Source organism: Branchiostoma lanceolatum, chromosome 2, assembly GCF_035083965.1.
Source record: "Branchiostoma lanceolatum isolate klBraLanc5 chromosome 2, klBraLanc5.hap2, whole genome shotgun sequence".
Lineage (NCBI taxonomy): Eukaryota > Metazoa > Chordata > Leptocardii > Amphioxiformes > Branchiostomatidae > Branchiostoma > Branchiostoma lanceolatum.
The window spans coordinates 36,350,003-36,371,768 of record NC_089723.1 but is presented as its reverse complement, the minus strand read 5'-3'; the positions used below and the strand labels follow the sequence as shown (position 1 = coordinate 36,371,768).

Here is a 21,766-nt window from a genome sequence, read left to right as displayed (position 1 = left end):
ATCAGCCCTCGGGCAAGAACTTGCAAATAGAACTATTTCAAAGAGCATCAACTCCCTTTACTAAGCTTAAGGCTGTAATCATGAAGTATATAAATCAACATCTAGTTCGGTGGTTGATTCGCCTTAACCCTATTCAAGGACATAATATAGGATCCTTGCCCTATTCCATCGTCTATTTCAAACCCCTTCACTTTTCTATAGTGGCCCACTGACTTGTGCGAACGCATCGAGTGTCGCCAGTCTTTAAAACCATCAATTTTGGGGTGTCCAGATGATGCCAACAATAAAATCAAAGTAAGTGTGGCCTAAGCTCTTCATTTACTAGGTCCCCCTCCCGTGGTTCAGGCCACTTTGGGCCCGGTGATCGGATACCACATCATGATCGACGCTACTTCTGTAGCAGTGTTGAATCAGATGCCATTCAACAGACGATGTTGGGGCTTCCCCGTCTTTCGGAAGAGACGAAAAATGGGGGTCCCGTATTCCAAGAGGTGCCTGGAGCACGTTATAACAGCCTAGTTACTCACAAGGGTACCTATCGCTAATGAAGCAATCTGGTGAATACAATCTGGTGAATTGATATGGTGAAGTGAATATCATCTCCGTGAAAAATATTTTTGTTTACTGGCGACCGTTTTGGATTGGTTTCGTCCAGAGGGGTTTCTCACGTGAAAACCCAGGGGCAAGACGTTTTTGCTCTGTAAGATCGTCCGTTTTTCGTGCCCTGATCCCGAAAGATCTTCACTGTTTTTCGTTCATGCAAGCGAATTTGGTTGGATTTATCTTCTTGGACTAGTCGGCTGAGTTCATTCCTCATCTCTAGAAACGGTTTCAGCGTGTCATAACAGTTGCGGTGGGTTTTCCTTCACTTTTTCGTTCGTTTTTCTGCACCATTTTTGTTCGTTCATAATTTGTTCACCATATCATATGGCACCACCGGCCACATACGGGGACCGTCGGCGGGCGGGGGAAGATTTTATCCTGAACGTTATGCCTCATGCTGGGCCTTGTCCAGTGGTTTGTAGATGTAGATGTATATAATGTTGTGTCTGTTTTTGCCTGACGTACAAAGTATGGCCGAGGAAGCCTGTTGTTTATATTGTTGCTTCTAAAAATACGTATGGTGCACTCAGTCAGGGACTCAAACTATAAGTGACAAATTTATGATGTAATGACGAAGTGGCAGATTAGTGAAAGTGTCGGTGAAAGGAGATGATTTTAGTCAAAGGGAAGCCTCTAACCTTTGAGAAGCTGGGGTTTTATTTACAGCAAACTATGCTAGGTCTGCAAGATGGTCAGTGGTCATGGTCAAGTCAATTTCACCGGTTACATTGCAGGGTACGAAATACTATTATGCAATTTGCAAGCGATTTTCAAGACTTGTAACTTCAAAATACTATGAACTTACAATTTTGCACGTGTGGAGCGTGATTATCATGTAAGCACTGTGGAACAAAAGTGTAATCAAGTGCTAACTAGAAAGGCAACATTTTCGGGAAAATGTAGAATATTCCTGTCCCATTACGTACACCTCATTAGCATAATTTATCGCCAGGTTTGTACACCTTTCCTAATGTACATACATGTCTAATATGACATCCGTAGCTTTTATGGTAAGCGAAATACATGTTTCTGCATAAATTATGGAAATCAGGTCCTCATTACCATACTTTATGGCCAGGTGTATTCACTTTTTGTAAAGGTACCTACATCTCAACTATGACATCTGCAGCGTTGAGGGTAAGGGAAATACAAGTTTTTGCATAGTTTATGCAAATGAGGTCTGCAGTAGCATAATTTATGGCCAGGTGCCAAGAAAGAAGAAGCAGAACAGGCAAGCAAAAACAGTATATTCCATCCTAAGAGGGGAATATAACTACTTAACGATATAGGCTACATATTAAATAAATCAGTATTTAGATGTTAAGTCTTCTGATAATGCTATAAAAGTTGCTGTGTGAGCTGAGTATGTTTATAGTATAAACACGACACAGCAACTTTTGTATAAATTATACAGCAAAAGTATGTTACATACTGACTATGATATTGCAAGTTCATAATACTGCAAGAGTTGATTTTTTAAATTGTACCCTAGGTACATTTTTGGCAATTTTGCATAATAATTCTCACGCTGGAAGGGGATTCCCCTGACCCAGGTGTTTGCCAATGACGGAAAGACATTGCAGAAGCGTGTTTTTCTGACTACAACGTTAACTTTTATGGTTTCCGTTTAGAGTCTTTGTAACAGACTGGTGAACTTGAATGCAAGTTGACCCTTGTTATCTGAGTATCTCCATGGAAAAATGTAGATACAATCATACATGCCTGTATACTCATAATATAGTTTTGTATTTTTGTTGTCAGCCTAACTCAAGAACCTCTCAATGGATTATGATGATATTTGGTATGTGAAAAGGTGATAAAAAGACGAATGTCAAGATCAATTTTGGGCCCCCTGGTATGTGGCATTGGTACTGCAGCAGAAGTGCCTTTTTATGTATCTTGTGACCTGGATGTGCTATGGTCTTGTTTACTAAGCTTAGGATGGTGCACATTCTGTCAAGCTGTAGGTTTAGGCTTCTCGAGAAGGGCTTGTTTACTTACCTAGTGACTGTATGCCTGTCTGCCAAGATTAGAAGCCTTAAGTTAAAGCAGGGCTTGCTCGAAATATCACTTTTGCATGTGCAAGCTTGCGCATGTATATATAGAATTGGAGCCGTGCAGGTAAAATTGCATGGGGTGCAAGTTATCACCAGTAGAAATCTATCCCTTTATTCTTGAAATGTTTTTTTCACTCCACATGAAGAATATTTCTCAAACAAATTAATACATCATGATATAAACAATGTCTACATATGATAAGGACTAAAAGAAAATATGAATGCCTTTGCCACAATAACTTTTAACTTAATTAACCATATTTTATTTTTCTATGTAGGGATACTACTACCACTAGGGACCTAGCCAGAACCCCCATGGATGCCCTGATCATGAACAATCAGGTATGACTGTTTCATACAATGTTTATTGTTTGTTTGTTTTATTTGGATCTCCATTAGTGTTCAATTATTACAATCTTACACCATTCTTCCTGGAGTCCATTCACATTAATACATTAAAATCAGAATACATGGAAGAAAACATATACAAATGTTAGACAGTCATGACCAAAATCAAATGTGATGCAATAAAAAGAGCGTGAGGTGTTTACAATTTACAAGTTGATAGTGCATTATGGTGAAAGCAGTCACATGATGTCATGTCAATGTAAAGTAATTCTATCAAAGGGTCTTTTATTGATGACTGGACATATAAATGAAAATGAACCTCTGTATCAGACTTTATTATAACATTGCAAACAAATAAAATCTATCAAAGAGACTTTTTGATAACATTACAAATTACTTCTTTTTAATGATAACTGGCCATGGTACACAAATTAATACTAACGTTACACATACACGAATACTTCCATCTGTATTAGATTTTTTTGATAACATTAAAAATTACTTCTATCAAAAAGTTTTTTTAATGGTGACTTGTACATATATATGATTATTGTTGTTTTAATTTTTTTTTCAAATTTTTTTATTCATTAGTCAGTATCAGAATCTATGATTACATCGCTAATTTAATTGTATGCACACTGCAGCCAGGTTTGAGTCAGGCCCAGCGTCAGGAAGTCCAGCGGTGCATCCAGGAACTGGTCCATGCATGTCAGTGCCGAGACGCAAACTGCAGCCTGTGCGGATGTCAAAAGATGAAACGTTTAGTGCATCACACTAAGATGTGCCAGAAGAAGACCAATGGTGGCTGCCCTGGTTGTAAGCAGTTCATCGCTCTTTGCTGTTACCATGCCAGAGATTGCCACGAGCAGGAGTGTTCTGTGCCATTCTGCCACCTCATCAGGATCAAGCTGCTGCAGCAGGCACTGCAGAGGGTACAGGAACTGGAAGCGCAAATTTCTCCACGCCAAGGTGAGCCACTCTGTCATTACCTCAGGGCTCGAAATACTGGGTCCATGTGCACCTTGTATATAAAGACAAATCAAACTCTATACAACTGGATGAAAATTCGGAGATTTATTTCCGGACGTTTCGAGTGACATCCATCACTATTCTTCAGCGTCACTTAAGTGAACTAGCAGAACTAACCAGTACTTATATACAATAACTAGAAAAACCTGTTTTTACATGGCAAATCACACAGTCATGCATAAGCGACATTGTAATGTAAAATAAGTTAGGAAGGTTCCTATGGTCTTACCATAGGAATTTATTTTACATTACAATGTCGCTTATGCATGACTGTGTGATTTGCCATGTAAAAACAGGTTTTTCTAGTTATTGTATATAAGTACTGGTTAGTTCTGTGGTGTTACATTTCTGCACTTACAGTATGACAATATTTCGAATCTCCTACAGGTCTCAGGGGGCTCGGGTGAGGTCAAAGGGCACCGCTGTGTCATGTACCAGAAGATAGCGTGTTTCCTCAGGAACTACCGGTACTCCAACCACATCATCATGTTGAAGAAAATGGACAGAAAACTGCAGTATCAGTTCCTGCCGCAGTGGCTTCACATGTTAGCCGTACATTCTACATGTACATTCTACTATCTTAGAAATTATCTTCTAAGTCATGACAAATTATCACTTATTGTATTTCTGTTTCACTTGCCTTTAGAATAATGTACATGTTCACAATCACTTGCCTTTAGAAATAATGTCAGGGCTCGAAATTCATTTTTGGAAATAGATGCACCCTGTGAACCACAAAAAATAGTGCACAGAAAGATTTTCGGGTACGCCATATTAGAATGAATTTATAAAGTTTGATGTCAGCAAATAGATGCACCCTGTGAACCACAAAATTAGTTCGCAGAAAGAATTTCGGGTGCACCATATTAGAATAAATTTATAAAGTTTGATGTCAGCAAATAGATGCACCCTGTGAACCACAAAATTAGTTCGCAGAAAGAATTTCGGGTGCACCATATTAGAATAAATTTATAAAGTTTGATGTCAGCAAAACATAAGTACACATTCTAATGCTTCTGCCTCTCTTGGGAACTTCAATATATAATTCTATAGCTAACTTGAAAATTTCAAACAAGATATACATAAAATAATGTACAACAAGTATTAATGGGGTTTTTAGACATGCCTAATAATAATTGTTACAGGAGGTAATATATAAGATAGTTATTTTGACAATCATGCTTGTGATATATCGAGTTTGGAGAATTTAATTCTTGTCAAAGCACTGAAATGAAAACAGTACTTATAGACTTGTTGTTTAAAGGAGAGGATTTCAATGTATTATCAGATTTTTTAATGTTTCCTCAATGGACTCAGACTAGAAGTCTTTTTGTATGATCCACCTACATTTTCAGGGGTTTGCAATTTAAAAGAAAACTTTTTTTGAAAAATCTTATTGCAGATGTTAGTAACAAAGTGAACATTGGAACTGGGAGCTGTTTGACAAACATAGTATATATTTCCAAAAACAGATATTATGTAAGCTCTAAAAACAAGATAGTATGTAAGCTCTAAAAACAGATCCTGTCTTTTTGGACTTTTAAAAAAATAAAGTAAGCTGTTGATTCTAGTATTCTACATTATCTATTTCCAAAATGCACAGTAATGCCAATTCGTGCAGGGGATAAACCCAACAAATGTAAGGAGTGCAGCAGGTAGTTCTGTGAGTTGAGTACCCTGAAGAGAATATGAGAAGATCAGTTTGAGAAATTGTTTTCGAAGAAGAAGAAGTAATTTAGACCAAAGTGATGGAAGTTCTAAAAAAGGCAAAGTCCAAAAACAATTGATTAGTTTTTAAGTACATTATATTGATATTACGACGAACCTTCTTTAGTTCATTTTCTTATTATCTATTTTTCTATTTTATTAGCCACATTACAAAACTATGTTGACAAGACTTGCTATCTTTGGGACCCCTTGTTTACTCCTTATATTTTTAGAGCATCACTTATTTTTCTTGTAGCTTTGTTGTGATAATTTTCAATTGTTACAGTATATTTGTAGAGGTTAGACCTACTAACTGAGTTCTATTATGGTAGCTGTAGAGATGATAGACACAAGGTTATTTTCATTTAGGAACCTCTGATACATTTGTTGGTGTCATTTATTCTGTTACAGTTCAGGTCTAATTGTACCTTTTAGATCTAGAGCTACCAGTATCTATAGCCTTTTATCGTTATAGCTGCATGTGTAGTAGGTGAAAGCTTGCAAACTTGTTCTGGTTTTTATACACATAGATTATTTGTAGATTTCTTATATGTGCTTGTTTTGTCCAGCATTAAGAAAATTTAAAAAATGTTTTTTTTATCATAACCTTTTCAATTACCTTAATTGCTACTATATACCTACTAGTTTAGTTTGATTATTTTCAAAATCTTTTACAGTCTATGTTTAGAGGTTAGACCTGCTAATTGAGTTCTATTACGTTAGCTGTAGAGCTGATAGGGGCAAGGTCATGTTCATTTACATCACCTGTTTATATTATTTTAGTTTGTTATAGTTCAGTAACAATAAAGTCTTTTTGTATAACAATGAAGGAAATGGACTTATTCATTAGAGACGAGCATACACGTTTTTTTACAATGCCTATATATTAACACGTTTTGACATATAACCTTAGTACACCATGCAAAAGGAAAGATAAATCAATTGTACACATGATAGCTCACGATTTGCTGATATGCCGTCAAATTTAATGATTCGATACATACGGGGCACAGACTGCTAATGGTATAACTTAGTGCTGCGTACCGGTACACAGTACCGGTACTGTACCGTAAAAATTGATTAGGTACAGGTCCAAAATACCGGATCATGAAGTACCGATACTGTACCGATATAAATTTACACCAAGTATGTGCTTATTTTGTGACTGATTTCCTAACCTCATGGCCTCATGCAACACCAAACATGACCAAAGTGACACCTTGGAACAGCGTAACTAATATGCAACAGATCATTCAGGCAGGCCGGGAGTTTTGATAGCAAGGCCAAGGGAGTTTGGCGGTAGGAAACGTAGTTATGTTCTTTGATTAAAGATTTAACGCGATTTACGTTTAGAGAAAAGTAGTAGAAACTATTTTTTCTAAACGTTAAATCGTGGATGCATTCAATCACTTCCAAAGTGTCAAAATTGTCAATCTGAAAACATCTTTAAAGAGCTGACACCTTCCACCATCTCACTGGCGAGTTTGTCAGATGTAGTCGTTAACGCAAGTCAGAAAGCGATTTGTCGGGTCATGGCTGATACGAATCTGAGTTTCAATGCGATCGATTGGTCGGGGTGATTGTGCATTTCCATTTGGGGTGGTCAACAAAGCTTACTGCTTTAGATTATCTATCTTTTGCAGACGACGAAGTGCCAACATCGTACGAAGCTTGCTCTGGAACAGGCGTCGGTTCATCCTCTGTTGGTTCTCCAGTCGTTCCTGGTCGTCGGCGTGTTGTTCCATCATCTGTTGAGCACGCTGTAGCACGATCTGCTTCTCCTCGTCTGGTCCGGACTGTGTTTTCATCCTTCTCTCAGCCAGTTTTCTCTTCAGCATGGCCTCTGCACGTCGTCTGCTTTCGGTCTGTGCTTCTTCATATCTGGCCGTGTCTTCCTCGTGAGCTTTGAGAAGATTTTCAGCTTGCCCTTTGATATCAGATGGAGTTGACGGCGACATAGCTTCTAACTCATATGTTCCTTGGGAAGGTTCCGTAGAGTACTGTTGTTGGGTGATATCATGACCGTGTATGGTTGAGGAAGGCACATCCATTGTGTTGTACGCAAAGAGAGAGCTGGTAACGTCTAAGGTTTCATTCAAAGATTCTTCAATGATTTCCAAGGTCGAAAGCAGCTCTGTTTCTTTCACTTCATCTGTAAATAATGAAATGACAAATACAATGAATCTAAAGAATGTTTATAAAAGTGTTTTTTTCTTCGCTATGTTGGTATTTCATATGGGAGATAATTCTTAAGTGTCGTTTCAATTAATCTTTCGCTTCCAATAAGATCAGGTGACCCAAACTGTGGCTCAAAACTCCCAAATCCACAGATCGAGTCATGTGTGAATAAAGTGACGTGGCAAAAGAGAGAAGTGGATTCACTCATTCCTTGACGAAGGTTGGAGTTACACAGTCAAACATTTACTATGATTTAGGCAATTCCGAATGCCCTTATATCTTAAGTCAAATTGTTTCACCATAATATCTTCTACCAAGAACATAAATGAGCTGTCATGTTGAAATCATTTACCTGTTGTCACATATTCCGGCGGAGGGACGTGGATCCCGAACATTTCCTGGAAACTTTTCCAGATGTAGTCAGCCAGTTCTTGATCATGTTCATCGGCAATGTAGGCTCCGGAGGCAATGGCGTCACAGATGATGGTCACCAGGAAGTTGACCAGTAGTATGAAGATGAATATCATGAAGAAGACGAAGAAGACAGGGCCCACATATCGGTTCGATTCTAAGATTTCGTTGACGAAGAACCTGAAAGACATCACCATCGACTCAAAACGATGTTGGCAGCACTACAGTTTTTTTTATTTTTATAAATGTTCAATCTTGGATGAATCACAACTATGACAATAAGACAAGTGACTGTCATAATTGTTTGTCATTTTCTAAAAAGCAATGGTGGTACATACCTGCCCAACAACATATCAAATAAGGCGAAATTGGTGCTCAACACATTGGTGTATGCCTTCATGTGCGTCCCAAACACCAGCGTCCCTGTGAACAAAAATTTCTTCTTATCAGAATACTTTGACAATAGCAAAAGCATAACGTGAAATACAGCTATTACATATCCCAAAGTCTAGTCGATACCTTTTAAAATCTACCTCGAAAAGTTAAAGTAGCGTCAGTTACCGTCTAAAGAGATCTAGGATAGATAATGAAAATACCATATACTCATCATACTGTCATAAACACTCAAGGGAATGCGTTCTTTTAGACTTTGTTAATCACACAAAGACAGTTACCTGAACAGCTGAACGCCATGAAGGCTATGGCGCTGATGATTGAGAAGCCGATCAAGTCGTTCTTCATGGCACCTGGCAGGGCGAGGAAGCTGGAGACGGTCTTGCTGAAGCGGACGACTCGCAGTAACGTCAGTGTTGAGATGAACACTACAATGGCCAGCACGGTCCTAAAGGCTTCATCCCACCAGAAAGTCGAACCCAAGTCGACAAATTTGTCTATTCCAAGTTCTCCTACAAATGACAAAGATGAAGTATGGTTAAACGTAGTTTGATAACGCAAAACATCCATCCAAGCATCCAGGTTACGATAGACGTTGTAGACAATATGCCATAGATCTCTTGCCAATTACGGCGGCCATTTTGAATTTCCCGGGATCAGCTCGGGGTCATGCACCAAAGTGAGGCTCAGGTTGGGGTATGCCATCTTTGGTGGTACATTTTGCCCCTCTAAGGTGAAATGCTGTGGTGGATGCACCTGTCATGTGTAGAAAATGTCGTTGATCTGTCATCGTCTATTTGCAAGATGCACAGTGTTCTCAATATTGTGTTTACCTTACCATGCAGTTAGAAAACAGAGCTTATACGCCTATTACTAAACCTAAATCTCCAACAATTCACCTGTTGCCTCGGTCAATCTGCCCAGTGCTGCAGATGCAGAGGAGTACCTTATACCGAAGATGCAGATGGCTGCTGCCGATCCAATTATGCTCGCAAGAGCTAAAACGTTCCACATAGAACTGAAGAACTTTCTTCTCTCCTTCTTTATGGCAAGCACTTCTTTGATGAGATGAACCACAAACAAAGACATGAAGAGGATATAGGAAACCAACGTGACGATATCAGAGGCATTTTCGTACTGGAACAACCTGTGTGTCGCAACGCTTGCAGACGTAGACAGATGGCCGATATCCTTCTGCTGTACGGTTAATCGTAGACTGCTGAACAGTTTCTGTGCCGGGTGATATAGATACAGGTCCAGAACCAGATAGTTTGTGTATTTGTCGATCCATTCCTTATCCTGAAGGTCGGAGAGTATTGTTGTCGCCAAGCCTAGGAGAGTTGGAAGTTCCATGGAGTATTTAGTGGCACAGCCTGAATCGTGTGACGACATTATGTCGGTGACATTGAATTGCCAACATGCAGATGAACCATTTTCAGTTGCAACCATCCATCCATAGTTGGTGCCGTCTGTTGCCAGGGCATCTGTATGGGGAACAAAATGTTTGAACGAGAATGTTGTTCCTTAGTACAACGCATATATATCACAAGCTATCAATACAGCCTGTAGAACCAAACACGAACCTAGGCGATGGTAAACAGAATGTTCTCAATAAGCAAAACAGGCGTTCATTTTCTACTTAATAAAGAACAAAATGTTGATACTAGTAGATCCGAAGAGTTGGGAAATTATTATTACACTTGATGAAACATAGGTAATACTAAAAACTAATGAAATTTGTAGCTGATATTGAATACAATCACACTGTATAGCACTTTAGAGCGAATGACTTGACACTGCAAAAAAAAAAATGTAATCATTGTAAACAATTGAAGCCCCATGTTAGAGCATCAGGAAGAAGCCAAGATTCCTACCTGGTGCCTTTCTCACTTGGGTTAGGAGTGGCGGCCCGATTCTGAACGCTTCTGTATAAAGTGGAAACTGTCGGTCCAGATACTTCATCTTCCACCCATTGTACCAGACCGACGGGTACAAAACAGGCAGGAGGACCTCCTCAGTCCATGTCCAGAACTCGTCAGCAGTGGTGATCTGTGACAAAACAAGACGTAAATTCAGATGTATATATTAGAGCACGACTTATGCTAATGCTAGGGTCACATTTCCAAGCCGGGGCCCGGCCGGGCAGTTTGAGAAAACAAAGAATAAAAGCTGCATATCAAGAATATACATAACGTATGGCAAGGAATAATTTTTAAAAGTTTTGTGTCTTTTGTTGTCATCTATATCATAGTTTTCGTTCCCACAAGCTGCCCGGCCGGGCCCCGAATTAGAAATGTGACCCTAGCATTAGATCCCACAATAAGCCCCTACCGTCCAGTTCACGGGCTCTTTTTTTTACTTTCGGGCGTGACCCTTACGTGGCCCCGTTGGACACCCTGCGGCTACCGGGCTATTTTGGGGCACGTCCGGGACCCGCGGTGACTTTGACTAGGATTTAAATTTAACCTGAAACCCTGTAACAAATAGACAGCGTGAGATGACAGTATTCCTCCAGTGCTCGGCAGTCCACCGGGACAAATTTCTGGCTTCGGGGCCCGGCCGGGGCTACATCCCTGACGGGCACCGGTGCAATTGAGACAGAAGTATCTCAGATTATCGTCATTGTTCTGTTATTAAAGGACTTGTGCAGTGACAATTTGAATTATGAAAAATCCGAAAAAAATACTCTTGATTGATGGTGTTTCGGACGTTGCTCAATGCCTACCGAATCGTGATCTTCAAGAAGCGTGCCGGACAACGTCTGTGACGCGTAGAAGGCAAACGGGTCTTTCTCGTGATGACTGATGAAGAACAGAACCACGACGAACAGGAAAAGGAGAACATAATCCTTCATGACGATGAAGAACTTTCGCCGTTGTGCATTTTTGACTTTCATCCTTTCTGCAGATGCAGCACCGGGTGGATACCTCTTCCGAGGAACTGGAATTGTAAATATCAGTTGTAAACATCAGGACATGGATTAGAATAAACACAACGAACTGTTTTCCAGTCACTAAAGCCCCCCTCTCCCTGGACCCGCGGCACGCTGGCGGCGTCGCAAATTTCCCTTTCGTGAACGGTCGTTGCCTTTGAGAACGGTCGTTGCCAATTCTCAGAACGGACGTTGCCATTTTGAACGGTCGTTGCCAAATCCGATCGACCGATCTTGAATTCCGAACGCTCGTGCAGTGTTCGGGAACTTCTCGTAACTTCCCGGATTTCTGAGAATTGTGGGTAATGACACTAGTGGCGACAGAAGAAGAGCCACTCGCGCCAGAACTTGTGGAAGCCCAGCCAGGACATTCTAAATCCATCAAGAAGCCATCTTGTTGTTGTTGTCCTTAAACATTTGTTATTTCACCAGGGGTGGTCACTTGCTGCTGGGTTTCACTTTTAATCGTTTCCCCAAATTATGCACCAGAAAATTAAATATTTACAGAAGAGACAATATGAATCTAGGGAACATATATTGCCGATTATCAATCCTTGATTTGACCTTGAAATGTAGCGTGTATGGCAATCAATGTTGTTCTGGTCCCTTGTGTCAAAATAATTTTTCACCAAGTTTTACTACCTTGTTTACCCTTGGACAAGGACACGGATGAGGTGTGACTTTCATTCACCCCTCAATTCACACAGGAACAATTTGCATACCTGCCCAGGTCCTCATTTCTCACCCTAATAATAATATTCTCCCGGGGTGTTAACAGCCCTTTTTGTTCGATTTACTTTGTAATAGCAAGGAGGTTAACCTCCTTGGTAATAGCTGATGGGAGCGGCCAAGATGTATTGGATACTAGTATAACAGCAATGCCGCTCGCCCACCAGGGGGTTCTAGTCTCCCCGAGGGCTCTGGGCGAAGCCCGAGTGGATACTAGAAACCCCAAGGAGGTGGGACTGCTGTTATATCCAGATTTCGAGGCCAGTATACGTAACTTACCCCATTGCATACTTCCCCGAAGCTTCCCTAGTTCATCAGCTCTACCAAATGTTACTTTATTTTGTCCTGAAAGACCAGAAATCTTTCTTTTTGCTTGACGTGTTGACAAACGAGTAACAGCTGTAACGCTAGCACTAAAACATATGGGGAGAGTCACAAATCCTCTGGGCAATTAGAACTAAGAACAGCGGTTGGTCAGTCTAAGAATAGGTCACATGCTTACTATGACCCGGGAAGTTACGAGAAGTTCCCGAACACGCCACGAGCGTTCCGAATTCAAGATCGGTCGCTCGTATTTGGCAACGACCGTTCAAAATGGCAACGCCCGTTCTGAGAAATGGCAACGACCGTTCTTAAAGGCAACGACCGTTCACGAAACGGAAATTTGCGGCGGCGTCGCTGCGTTCTAAACTGGATTTGTGTAACTCTTGACAAAACGTACAAGTATGACCAAAAAGACAACAAAACACACAAAGCTTTAAAAGATTCGTTATTTTTGGATGGAATTCGTTGAGTGCTTTGTCAATTTGATCGGCCGAAGCGACGCCGCCAGCGTGCCACGGGTCCAGTGAGAAGAGGGCTGAAGATACTAATCGCTTTAGCTAACATTGCCTTTGAAACCACTCAAACAGAAACAGTCGTAAATGCATCGTATCGTTTACCTTCCTGGTCCCAAAGGTGCTCGTGGAGTTCGTCTTTCTTGATAGTGTACGTGGTCTGCTTTTCGATGGACCTCTGGGTACAAATAAAGGAAAACAGTGCCGCCAGGACCACTGTCTGCGGGTACAGTATGGATAAATCATTACTATTTTCATTTTTGACAATGCCAATTATCTTTATTTGCACGCTCATGCCCACATGGGCTAAATGCAGTACAGTAGTTTCGAAATCACATGAAATGTATTCAGTGTAGAGAATCGTTTCATGAAGCGTTCTTCAACAGTCAGATAATCAAAACAACTAAATCTATGCTATACTATATCTATCGATTACATAATAATCAAACATACAATACTATGCTATCATTGAATCTATTGTTTACACGTCTATTCCCTCTTCTTAAAACAAATGTGTACGAATTCACGAGTTTCAAAACGCAAGCAATGGAAAAAGATCAAAGTGTGATCCACAGATTTAATTACCTGGCCAGTTTCGGCGATGAGACTTGACAACCCCCAGGAAAAGAAGAAGGCCTTTAACCAGGCTTCACTCTTCTCTCTCCCCCAGTCCAGACTGTACAGGATCACAAAGAACGACGAGACGACGGAAACCGTCGCCACTAGCAACCACGCCACGTACTTTGACCAACGGGACAGTCGATCTTTCAATACCCCTAAGATCAAAAGTAAGAAGAGGAAAGAAGGAAGGCTATTAAAATTTGTGGTCTGTACCATATACGATACATCATGTGATAGTCACTAAATGATAAATACGGAACAAAAGCATAAGGTTAATTGCCAGAGGCATTTTCCGAACATTTTGCTGTTTCAAATTACAAGTTTGTGGTGTTATCTTCAGGTATAGATATACTTCGTTTTGACTAAATACATAGATATTTATTTTATACAAAATACCTTTTGTATGAGAAAAAATAAAAATGATATATGATAATATACGGAAAGGAGATAATGCTAATAATAAGGTATAATGAAATAAACATAAAGTGAGATCAAAGTAATCAACTAGCGCTACTTCTAATCTAAACCAGTTGTCATTAGGTTTGATTTCTTTTTTTGCAGGCAGTGGAATATGCAATTCCAAAAATAACATACCATATTTGGAGCTACGCCGTATTCCCGGAGCGGTGATGGAAGCTGGTACCTCCACACGGAACAGTCTGGCCGGTACCAACACGACAGGCATCACCATGACTACAGTCACGAGACTTACGTACAGCTCCTATGTTACACGCAACAAAAATTTTACTACAGGAAAATGTGATTTGATAACGGAAGAGTCACACAATATGCGGAAGAACGATTTCAAATTTCCAATTTCATTGCAGTGGAGGGGTGCCATCAAAGTGTAGACTTCAATTGAAAAGAGACGGGTCCATTGTCTCTGCAATGGTTCTAAATATAAATGGTAAGGGCAGATTTACGTATCAACAGTATAAGCTAAGATTTCACTCAGTTTGTCACTGTATGTTAGAGCGAGGAAAACTAATCGCATGCGGTTCCCTTACTTGTAGAGTGATCTGTACAAATCCCAGATCAAACACGGTGTTCTTTGTCACAAAACCTTCGTCACTCTTATACCACATGGCGTTGGACAACATGATGCTGCTGAAGACTGCACAGCAGCAAGACAGACGTTCTGACCTGGTGAAGCTGGATCCTGAAAATAGCATAAAGTAGAGAGGATTCATTCCTCGGCTAACCGACTTTTTCGCACCCCAGTCACTCCTCAGAAAGACATCTGGAGCCGCATAGTTCCCGTTTAGAAATTTTATCCAGCCTATCACACGGACTGGTTTCGCCTTTTGGCTTCTTCAGTGTACAGAGGCTAAATGACAAGTTCATGAAGCTCTCACTTATGTAACTTTCCAGGGCATACTGCCCTGGCAATCTGATACCATATCTGAGCTATGCGGCCGCACCATTCTTTCTGAAGATGTGGAATGAGTGTGTAGCGTTGACTTGAGATTGTCCACAACAATTACCTACTGGATCCTGAAAATTGATTCAAAACAAGCTCACCAAAAGTGATGTCTATCAAAATGTAGTAGACACATCGTCGTCTCTATTGAAAATAGTTTCTTGTCAGGTAGTAAATTAGTTTGCAAAGCCCAAAGCTGCCTGTTTAGTTTGCAAATCGTAATTCTACCGCACAATTACGATTTGCAAACTAAACAGGCAGCTTTAGATATTTTGTTCTAGGAAAATAGCTATAAATACAATACGAAAAGAACCCAAAGCCTATTCAACGTCTGGTAAAAATTTAGTTACCGTCCGGTGACACAAAAGGGGAAATCCATAAGTGTTGATCGTAGAACATTGCATCCGTGTTCTCCCGGAACAAGCTACTGAAAGATCCCAACTGTTCCCGGGTCGCCACATGGAGAACTTTCTGCACCCGGAAGTCGCCTCGGTCTTCAGACAGCCAGTCGTAGCAAACAAACTGATAACTACAAAAGACACACACAAAATAACCCGAAGGTTTGGCCAAAACTCAAGTGAAGACAAAAAAATACATATTAATCGGCAATATTAGGCATGATCATTGTTAACCCATATTCACAAAGTCACATATACACACCTACACAGCATATGGTGTGGGAAGAACTGTTAAAGTAGCTTCTTCGCAAAATTGGGGCTTGGTAAACTTAATTGGTTTGAACAGTAACAAAAAGCTTTTTGGCGAAGTAGTCTGTTCATAAATGCATTGTTATTTCCTGATTTCGATTATGACTTTAAAGCCTGCAGAGTACTGATACGTTTCTTTTTGTCAGAAATGTTGTCAAATTAAACAAAATGACGGCATCTTACACTTCCTCTGTTTGAAGATCCTTCACAATGATATCCCTCAGAAACCACGAGGCTTCATCAACGCCGGTATTGTCGTGCCAGATATGCAGCAGTTCCAGATGTCCTAGTGACGTCTTCAATGGCATGATGACGTCAAAAGTACTTCCTCTTAGCAAGGCCTGAAAATACAGTAAGACGTTTTAAGGAAGGTTTAATCATCAATCCGTGACCTCTACTTCAAACAGAATAGTTGAATAATAACAAAAAAATTAATCTTTTTACGCGTTGTGTGTTTTGTTTTGTGTTTGTCTTTTCAATCATACTTAACACTTTGCATGATATTCCAATCATGAAGTCAAGGGTTACAATAATTCAATGTAGATCGCAGCGAGAGCGCAGCGAGAGCGCTGTCTAGTGGAATTGTTCAAACTTACTTCTCCGTCGGGGTTAATCATCTTAACTGTGGTTTTGCTCTTTGATCCGAACATTTGGAACCCGATCCGTGCCGAGGTGCCGGCACCGAACATGGAGCCGGTGGTGACGGTGATCTGGTACAAATATGGGGCTGGCATCCTGTCCGGGGGGAGGACGGACACTTGTGGTAACTGCTTCTTACTACCAAGAATTGCTGATTCACCAGTCATCCGTTCCTGATTTAAAAAAGAAAAGAAGAAGAGACATTAAAATATAAGACCACTGTAAGAAAGAGATATAGCTGAAAAAAATGATAATGGAACGTTGAGGTTGCACGCTTCGATACATTTAGATGTACTCACTCGACGCCGCCGAAAGTCTACGTTGAGCATGATCATTAATACGAAGTAGAGAGCCCACTCGCCGATAACCGTGCAGAAAACAAGGTTGTTGTCACTGAGGATGTCGGGATCTTTATAGACGTTGTCAAAATCAATAGAATTTGGAAGAACGTGCAGGGAGCCACCAATGACAGCCTTTGGCCTGGGGACGTTGCAGTTACACCTGATGGTGTTATCAGATAGATCCACATGGACCTGATGCCGAAAGAGCATGAAATAAACATATTATGAAAAAGGATATTTCCTGCACTAGGATACCTATATTTTGAGAAATCATAATATAAAAAACTGAGAAAGGTGAGTTGTAGAAATGCTGTAGACCAATGCAGCTACATGTTTTGATTGAGACATTAGTACAAAAATTGTTATTCTACATGGAGTGTGGAATCTACACCTCACCCCACAGTCTGCGTCTTGCCACTTCTCCGATGCGTCATTCCAGGTGAGACAGCTCAGTGTTGATGAGTGAAGGACGTAATCTCCAGGCGAAGGTGCCGTTTGCAGACGATTGAGAGATTCTACAGACATGGTAAACATGTTAGATCAATCTCACAACTTAATGTTAGCTTTACAGATTGAATGGATGTAAAGTTGCTGCAACAACGGTTATATAGGAGCAGCTTTGTTGTGTGTCCTTTCTATTCGTATACTCATTCCTGCTATGACATGTTTGCTGAGTTACCTGCTTTCTGTATCCCAACATAAAGTCTCCCCCGTCGTCCCTGGATATTCGGAGTAAAGGTTCGCGAGCTGTTTGTGCCTCGCTGCCAAGCCAGCAAAACGTCTTCCTCCTGAACTATCATCACGGCGTCATGAAGCTCCCTTGTTGGAGGCGTTTCGTAACGGAAAAACACGCGGAAGGAAGCGTCGTAATCCCACCACGACAACTGCATCACGACGACAACGGTGGGAGTCGGTATGTCAAATACGTGAAAAGTCATATTCTCGCTTCCGTTCTGTCCGCCGGGGATGTCACCTCGTTCGAACCGTGTCCCAACAAGCCAACGTTCATGAATGTCCCGTTTTCGACGTCTCGTTTGTTCAGAACGTGCGACAGGATGAAAAGAAGGAGAAGGTTGTTCAATGAATCCAAATGTAACAGGAATCGAAAGGTTCAGTTGCACAGAGCCGGTGTCAAAACCCCAGGAAAACGTGGTCACGGGTGTGGTGACGTTGTCTCCAAACGTAGAATCGTTCCAGGAAAATAGGTTCTTTTCAATCACAACCATCTACAACAGATAAAGACAAGATTTTGTATTGTATTGCGATAAGAATTTAGAATAATGCAATAAATGACGAACGATAAATGACGTCATTGCCTCTTTATATGCCACGTTACTGTTTAATCTATATCCATCAGTTGGTATTCGATGTACTCCTTAAGATAGATAGTGTTGCATTACTCCTGTTTGTTTTCATATTGTTCACATTTAATTTCTGTTGCATATCTTAGCGGTATTTTACCGTTATTCGTTGTTTCAATTTTATCAACATTAAAATTCAATGAAACTCAGCCACAGTGCATGAAATACAAACGCAGAGAACGACATACTTGAAAAAACGAAATGAAACAGCAGAACAGTCGACGCACTGACCTTAGCATCCGTAGCCCCCTCTAAATCAGAATGTGTGGGGGACGCTGTCACTTTAACATGACCGCCCTGAAGTGTCATTATATCTTTCTTAGTGGACCGTGCAACCGTGACGATGGCATCGTCGTTTCCAAACGTCTTGACGTAGTCTTCAGTTTTGGGCAGCATGGCCAGGAGGCTGTCTGCTGCCTGGTCCATAGAGTCCACCAAAGACAGTCCAGCGTTTCGAAGCTGCATGTTGAATTCAAATGCACGCATGTCGGAACAGTACCAATGCGCATAAGCTGCCATCCTTAGAACCCTACATATGTATGTTTTATCTAGTATGTTACTGTCATCTTACAAAATTAACTGTTTTATATAGGCGGAACATTGTGATCTTATCACCCAGTGTCATATGGTATGTAAACGCACTATGATTCAGCCTTCGCTTGGGAAATGACAACATAGGCTACATTGTGATATTGCATTGTATTTATTTATTGTATTGTATTGTATTGCATTTTATTGTATTGTATTGTATTGTATTGTATTGTATTGATTGTGAATAAACCATTGTTTGAGGCTTCATGATAAGGCAAACTATTACAGCTGCCAACACTTAGAAAACGTATCTTAATGTATCTTCCTCAGGGCAATACTGACTGGCCCCACCTCCCTCTTTAAGGTAGCCTAATGGAGTACCGAATGTGCAGTTTACAACTGACCTGCTGCTCAGACTTTCTTTGCTGGTCCTTCATGTTCTTCAACTGTTGTTTGGGAGACACGTCCACAGAGGTGACATCTATGACATCCATTTCAAATAGAGACGACGTGGCATTCAGAATGGTTGAGTTTCCTGCGGGCAGCATTTGAACCAGACTGGACACGGTTCGTGCTACGGCTGAAATAGTTTAGAACTACAATCACTATTCAAAGACCTTACAGAGAGGCGTTGTGGATGAGGGAGGGGGCCACAATAACCATATCAGCTGACAGAGGCAATGGAGAACAATATCGGCGCGCCTCAGTACATGTAGCTACTGATATGCGGCGACCATGATGATTGTGGACGTCACGCACGGAAAACCAGGATCAGGAAAGTACGTGGTCTATTTTGCTCCACAGATGATGATGTCATGTTGTGTCGGTTATAACAAGGACCTCAGACGAGACTAGTGCTTAAGTAGGCACAAGCTTATTGTATTCAGCAATACAACACTAAAAGCGAGGTTCATTTTAATGACGTCATTTTGCCACACGATTAGTAGGAAAGCTGCTCATTGAAGTTGCTTATCATGGCTTATAATAAACTTGGGATACTACCGATACAAAAATCAATGATAGCACTTGTCCCTCTCGGTGGTACCTAAAACCTGCTTGGCCCATGGACTATATGGAAGTGTTGGCCAACCACACACAAAATTTAATGTATGTATGCATCATCTTGGCAGGAATATGATAATTGTCTCATAATGGGGCTTGGTCACCAAGCTATGTATGCCGTACGTACCATAATTCAATGTCTCCATCGTAGATACTGAGGCGCCTTGAGACGACCTGAAAAGTTGTGATGACTTGTTCAGCAGATCTATACCCGCCTCCTATTGGAAAATAAAGCAAAAATGATAATTGTTAGTCTGTTATACTTAATATACAAAAAGCCTAAGTCACGTTGTAAGTATCTGTTGTAGCTATGGGGTGTCGGATAATTATATTGAATACAGTGGTATGTGACCTTAACCAGCAGAGAGAGAGGGTAAAGCAATGAGGGATTTGGTTCAGTAACTATATCCTACCAGTTGGGGAGAAAATCCGGACGACTGTGATTGTGATTTGTCGAGCTGGAGTAATTCATTAACCCCTGTAACAGTTGCAATCACGTTTTCCAAGGACGTTCCTTCGTCGGTTGATTGGTCAAGTTGATCCTTTAGCCGTTGTAGCTACACAAAGACAGAAAAATATCTATCAACATTTTACAGACATCTGAACTTACTGCACTGACGGTTTGGGACCGAAAGTCAAAGGAACACATGTTTATTTATGATATTATATTTGCATTCGAACTAACGAAATCATAGAAAAATATCATTTCATTACCTCTTGGAGAGGAGTAGGCCCCCTGCCAGGAGTGGACAAACCTTCCTCGTCATTGCCTTGAAGTCAAAGAGACAAAAATAAAACCATTTGGACTTTTATATTACGAGTAACGTTATCAAACACACTATATCATGGTATACAGAAAGAGAAATGTTTACACAAAGTAAAACCAGTATAAAAAAAACGTAAACTTTTAAAAACCAAGTTCTTGCTATAAAGTAAAGCTTTGGTTGGCAAACTATGGTAGATTCATAAATATCAAGATCTTTCCTTTCATTTCTTTTAATTCGAGAATCACGAGATGCTTTAGGGTTAACATGATAAAACCCTTCGGAACAAAAACGCAACTGTTTGCTTCTTCGCACATTCCCAGACTCATTTGTATATGGAACAGACTGGAAGTTGACCTCAGAGACATGGGTTCCCGCGCCTCAGCAATATATGCCAGCATTCAAAAGGAGTTGGTTGCATCATTTTCATGACAGGTTTAGAGAAGCATATGATAGTGACGGTTAAAGGGCATCATTTGTGTTGTTTGTGTGGCTAGAAGGTCACGTTAATTGATAAACAGGTGTATCTGAGTGTTCTGATTTTTGTCATTATGTTGGTTTCGTACACATGTTCTACTAAACGTCTATTTCTTTATTGCAATTGATATTGTTATTTGTACATTTTTATCCTATTTGAATATGTACACAATGTTCTGCTAAAAGTCTATTTCTTTTTGTAATCGATATTGTTATTTGTACAATTTGTATCCTATTGGTTTCATACATGTACTCGTTTGAAAGTCTACTCTTTATTGCAATTGCAATTGATCTTTGTACGTTTTTATCCTATTGTTTATTTGTGTATCTTGCATGTTGTCCGAGTAGAGGTGATTCATATCTCCTGTTGTCTCCCCTCTATACATTGTAATGGAAAAGTCGATAAAGAAATAGAGGGTACGTAGTGCACTGCAAAGCGAGACCAATTTATGCTAGTTTTTACTTCGCACATACCATTTAACGTTGTCTGCACTGTCGGTGTGTCAGTTGTCAGCTTAACCTTCTCCCTGCTGCCTAACTCTGTAACTAAAAGAGAAGTGGGTGCCAAACGGCTACTTCAGTGTACTATTAAAAGGTTAAGAGCTGCAATGAACAATTAT

General features: G+C 40.4%; 3 protein-coding genes across 3 annotated transcripts; 1 reads left to right on the top strand and 2 right to left on the bottom strand.

Annotated features, from left to right (window-relative positions):
* The first annotated feature begins 668 nt into the window (after positions 1 to 668).
* Positions 669 to 6,569, top strand: LOC136428894 (protein cbp-1-like). Its single transcript, XM_066418717.1, has 4 exons — positions 669 to 853; positions 2,939 to 3,002; positions 3,653 to 3,977; positions 4,425 to 6,569. The coding sequence occupies exons 2-4, from the start codon at positions 2,976 to 2,978 to the stop codon at positions 4,442 to 4,444; spliced, it is 372 nt and encodes a 123-aa protein (XP_066274814.1). The 5' UTR covers positions 669 to 853; positions 2,939 to 2,975; the 3' UTR covers positions 4,445 to 6,569.
* Positions 6,570 to 6,780: 211 nt separating this feature from the next.
* LOC136428893 (polycystin-2-like protein 1) lies at positions 6,781 to 10,199 on the bottom strand. Its single transcript, XM_066418715.1, has 5 exons — positions 9,626 to 10,199; positions 9,008 to 9,238; positions 8,672 to 8,756; positions 8,275 to 8,513; positions 6,781 to 7,896 (listed from the first exon to the last, which is right to left on the bottom strand). Exons 1-5 carry the CDS (start codon positions 10,173 to 10,175, stop codon positions 7,358 to 7,360), a joined length of 1,644 nt encoding a protein of 547 aa, XP_066274812.1. The 5' UTR covers positions 10,176 to 10,199; the 3' UTR covers positions 6,781 to 7,357.
* Positions 10,200 to 13,290: 3,091 nt separating this feature from the next.
* Positions 13,291 to 16,149, bottom strand: LOC136427023 (polycystin-1-like protein 3). The gene is made up of 6 exons (XM_066415742.1): positions 16,145 to 16,149; positions 15,615 to 15,793; positions 14,852 to 15,003; positions 14,439 to 14,565; positions 13,809 to 13,999; positions 13,291 to 13,443 (listed from the first exon to the last, which is right to left on the bottom strand). The coding sequence occupies exons 1-6, from the start codon at positions 16,147 to 16,149 to the stop codon at positions 13,291 to 13,293; spliced, it is 807 nt and encodes a 268-aa protein (XP_066271839.1).
* Positions 16,150 to 21,766: the final 5,617 nt, after the last annotated feature.

Excerpts from the sequence above, each read along its gene's own strand:
- LOC136428894 (XM_066418717.1), top strand. The coding sequence starts at position 2,976 with ATGGATGCCCTGATCATGAACAATCAG. Across the intron at positions 3,003-3,652 it reads CCCTGATCATGAACAATCAG|CCAGGTTTGAGTCAGGCCCA; the intron begins GTATGACTGTTT and ends TGCACACTGCAG. Across the intron at positions 3,978-4,424 it reads GCAAATTTCTCCACGCCAAG|GTCTCAGGGGGCTCGGGTGA; the intron begins GTGAGCCACTCT and ends AATCTCCTACAG.
- LOC136428893 (XM_066418715.1), bottom strand. The coding sequence starts at position 10,175 with ATGGTTGCAACTGAAAATGGTTCATCTGCATGTTGGCAATTCAATGTC. Across the intron at positions 9,239-9,625 it reads CAGATTGACCGAGGCAACAG|GAGAACTTGGAATAGACAAA; the intron begins GTGAATTGTTGG and ends TGTCATTTGTAG. Across the intron at positions 8,757-9,007 it reads CATGGCGTTCAGCTGTTCAG|GGACGCTGGTGTTTGGGACG; the intron begins GTAACTGTCTTT and ends TTTTGTTCACAG.
- LOC136427023 (XM_066415742.1), bottom strand. Across the intron at positions 15,004-15,614 it reads CCCTTTTGTGTCACCGGACG|GATCCAGCTTCACCAGGTCA; the intron begins GTAACTAAATTT and ends TGCTATTTTCAG. Across the intron at positions 13,444-13,808 it reads TCATCGCCGAAACTGGCCAG|ACAGTGGTCCTGGCGGCACT; the intron begins GTAATTAAATCT and ends CTGTACCCGCAG.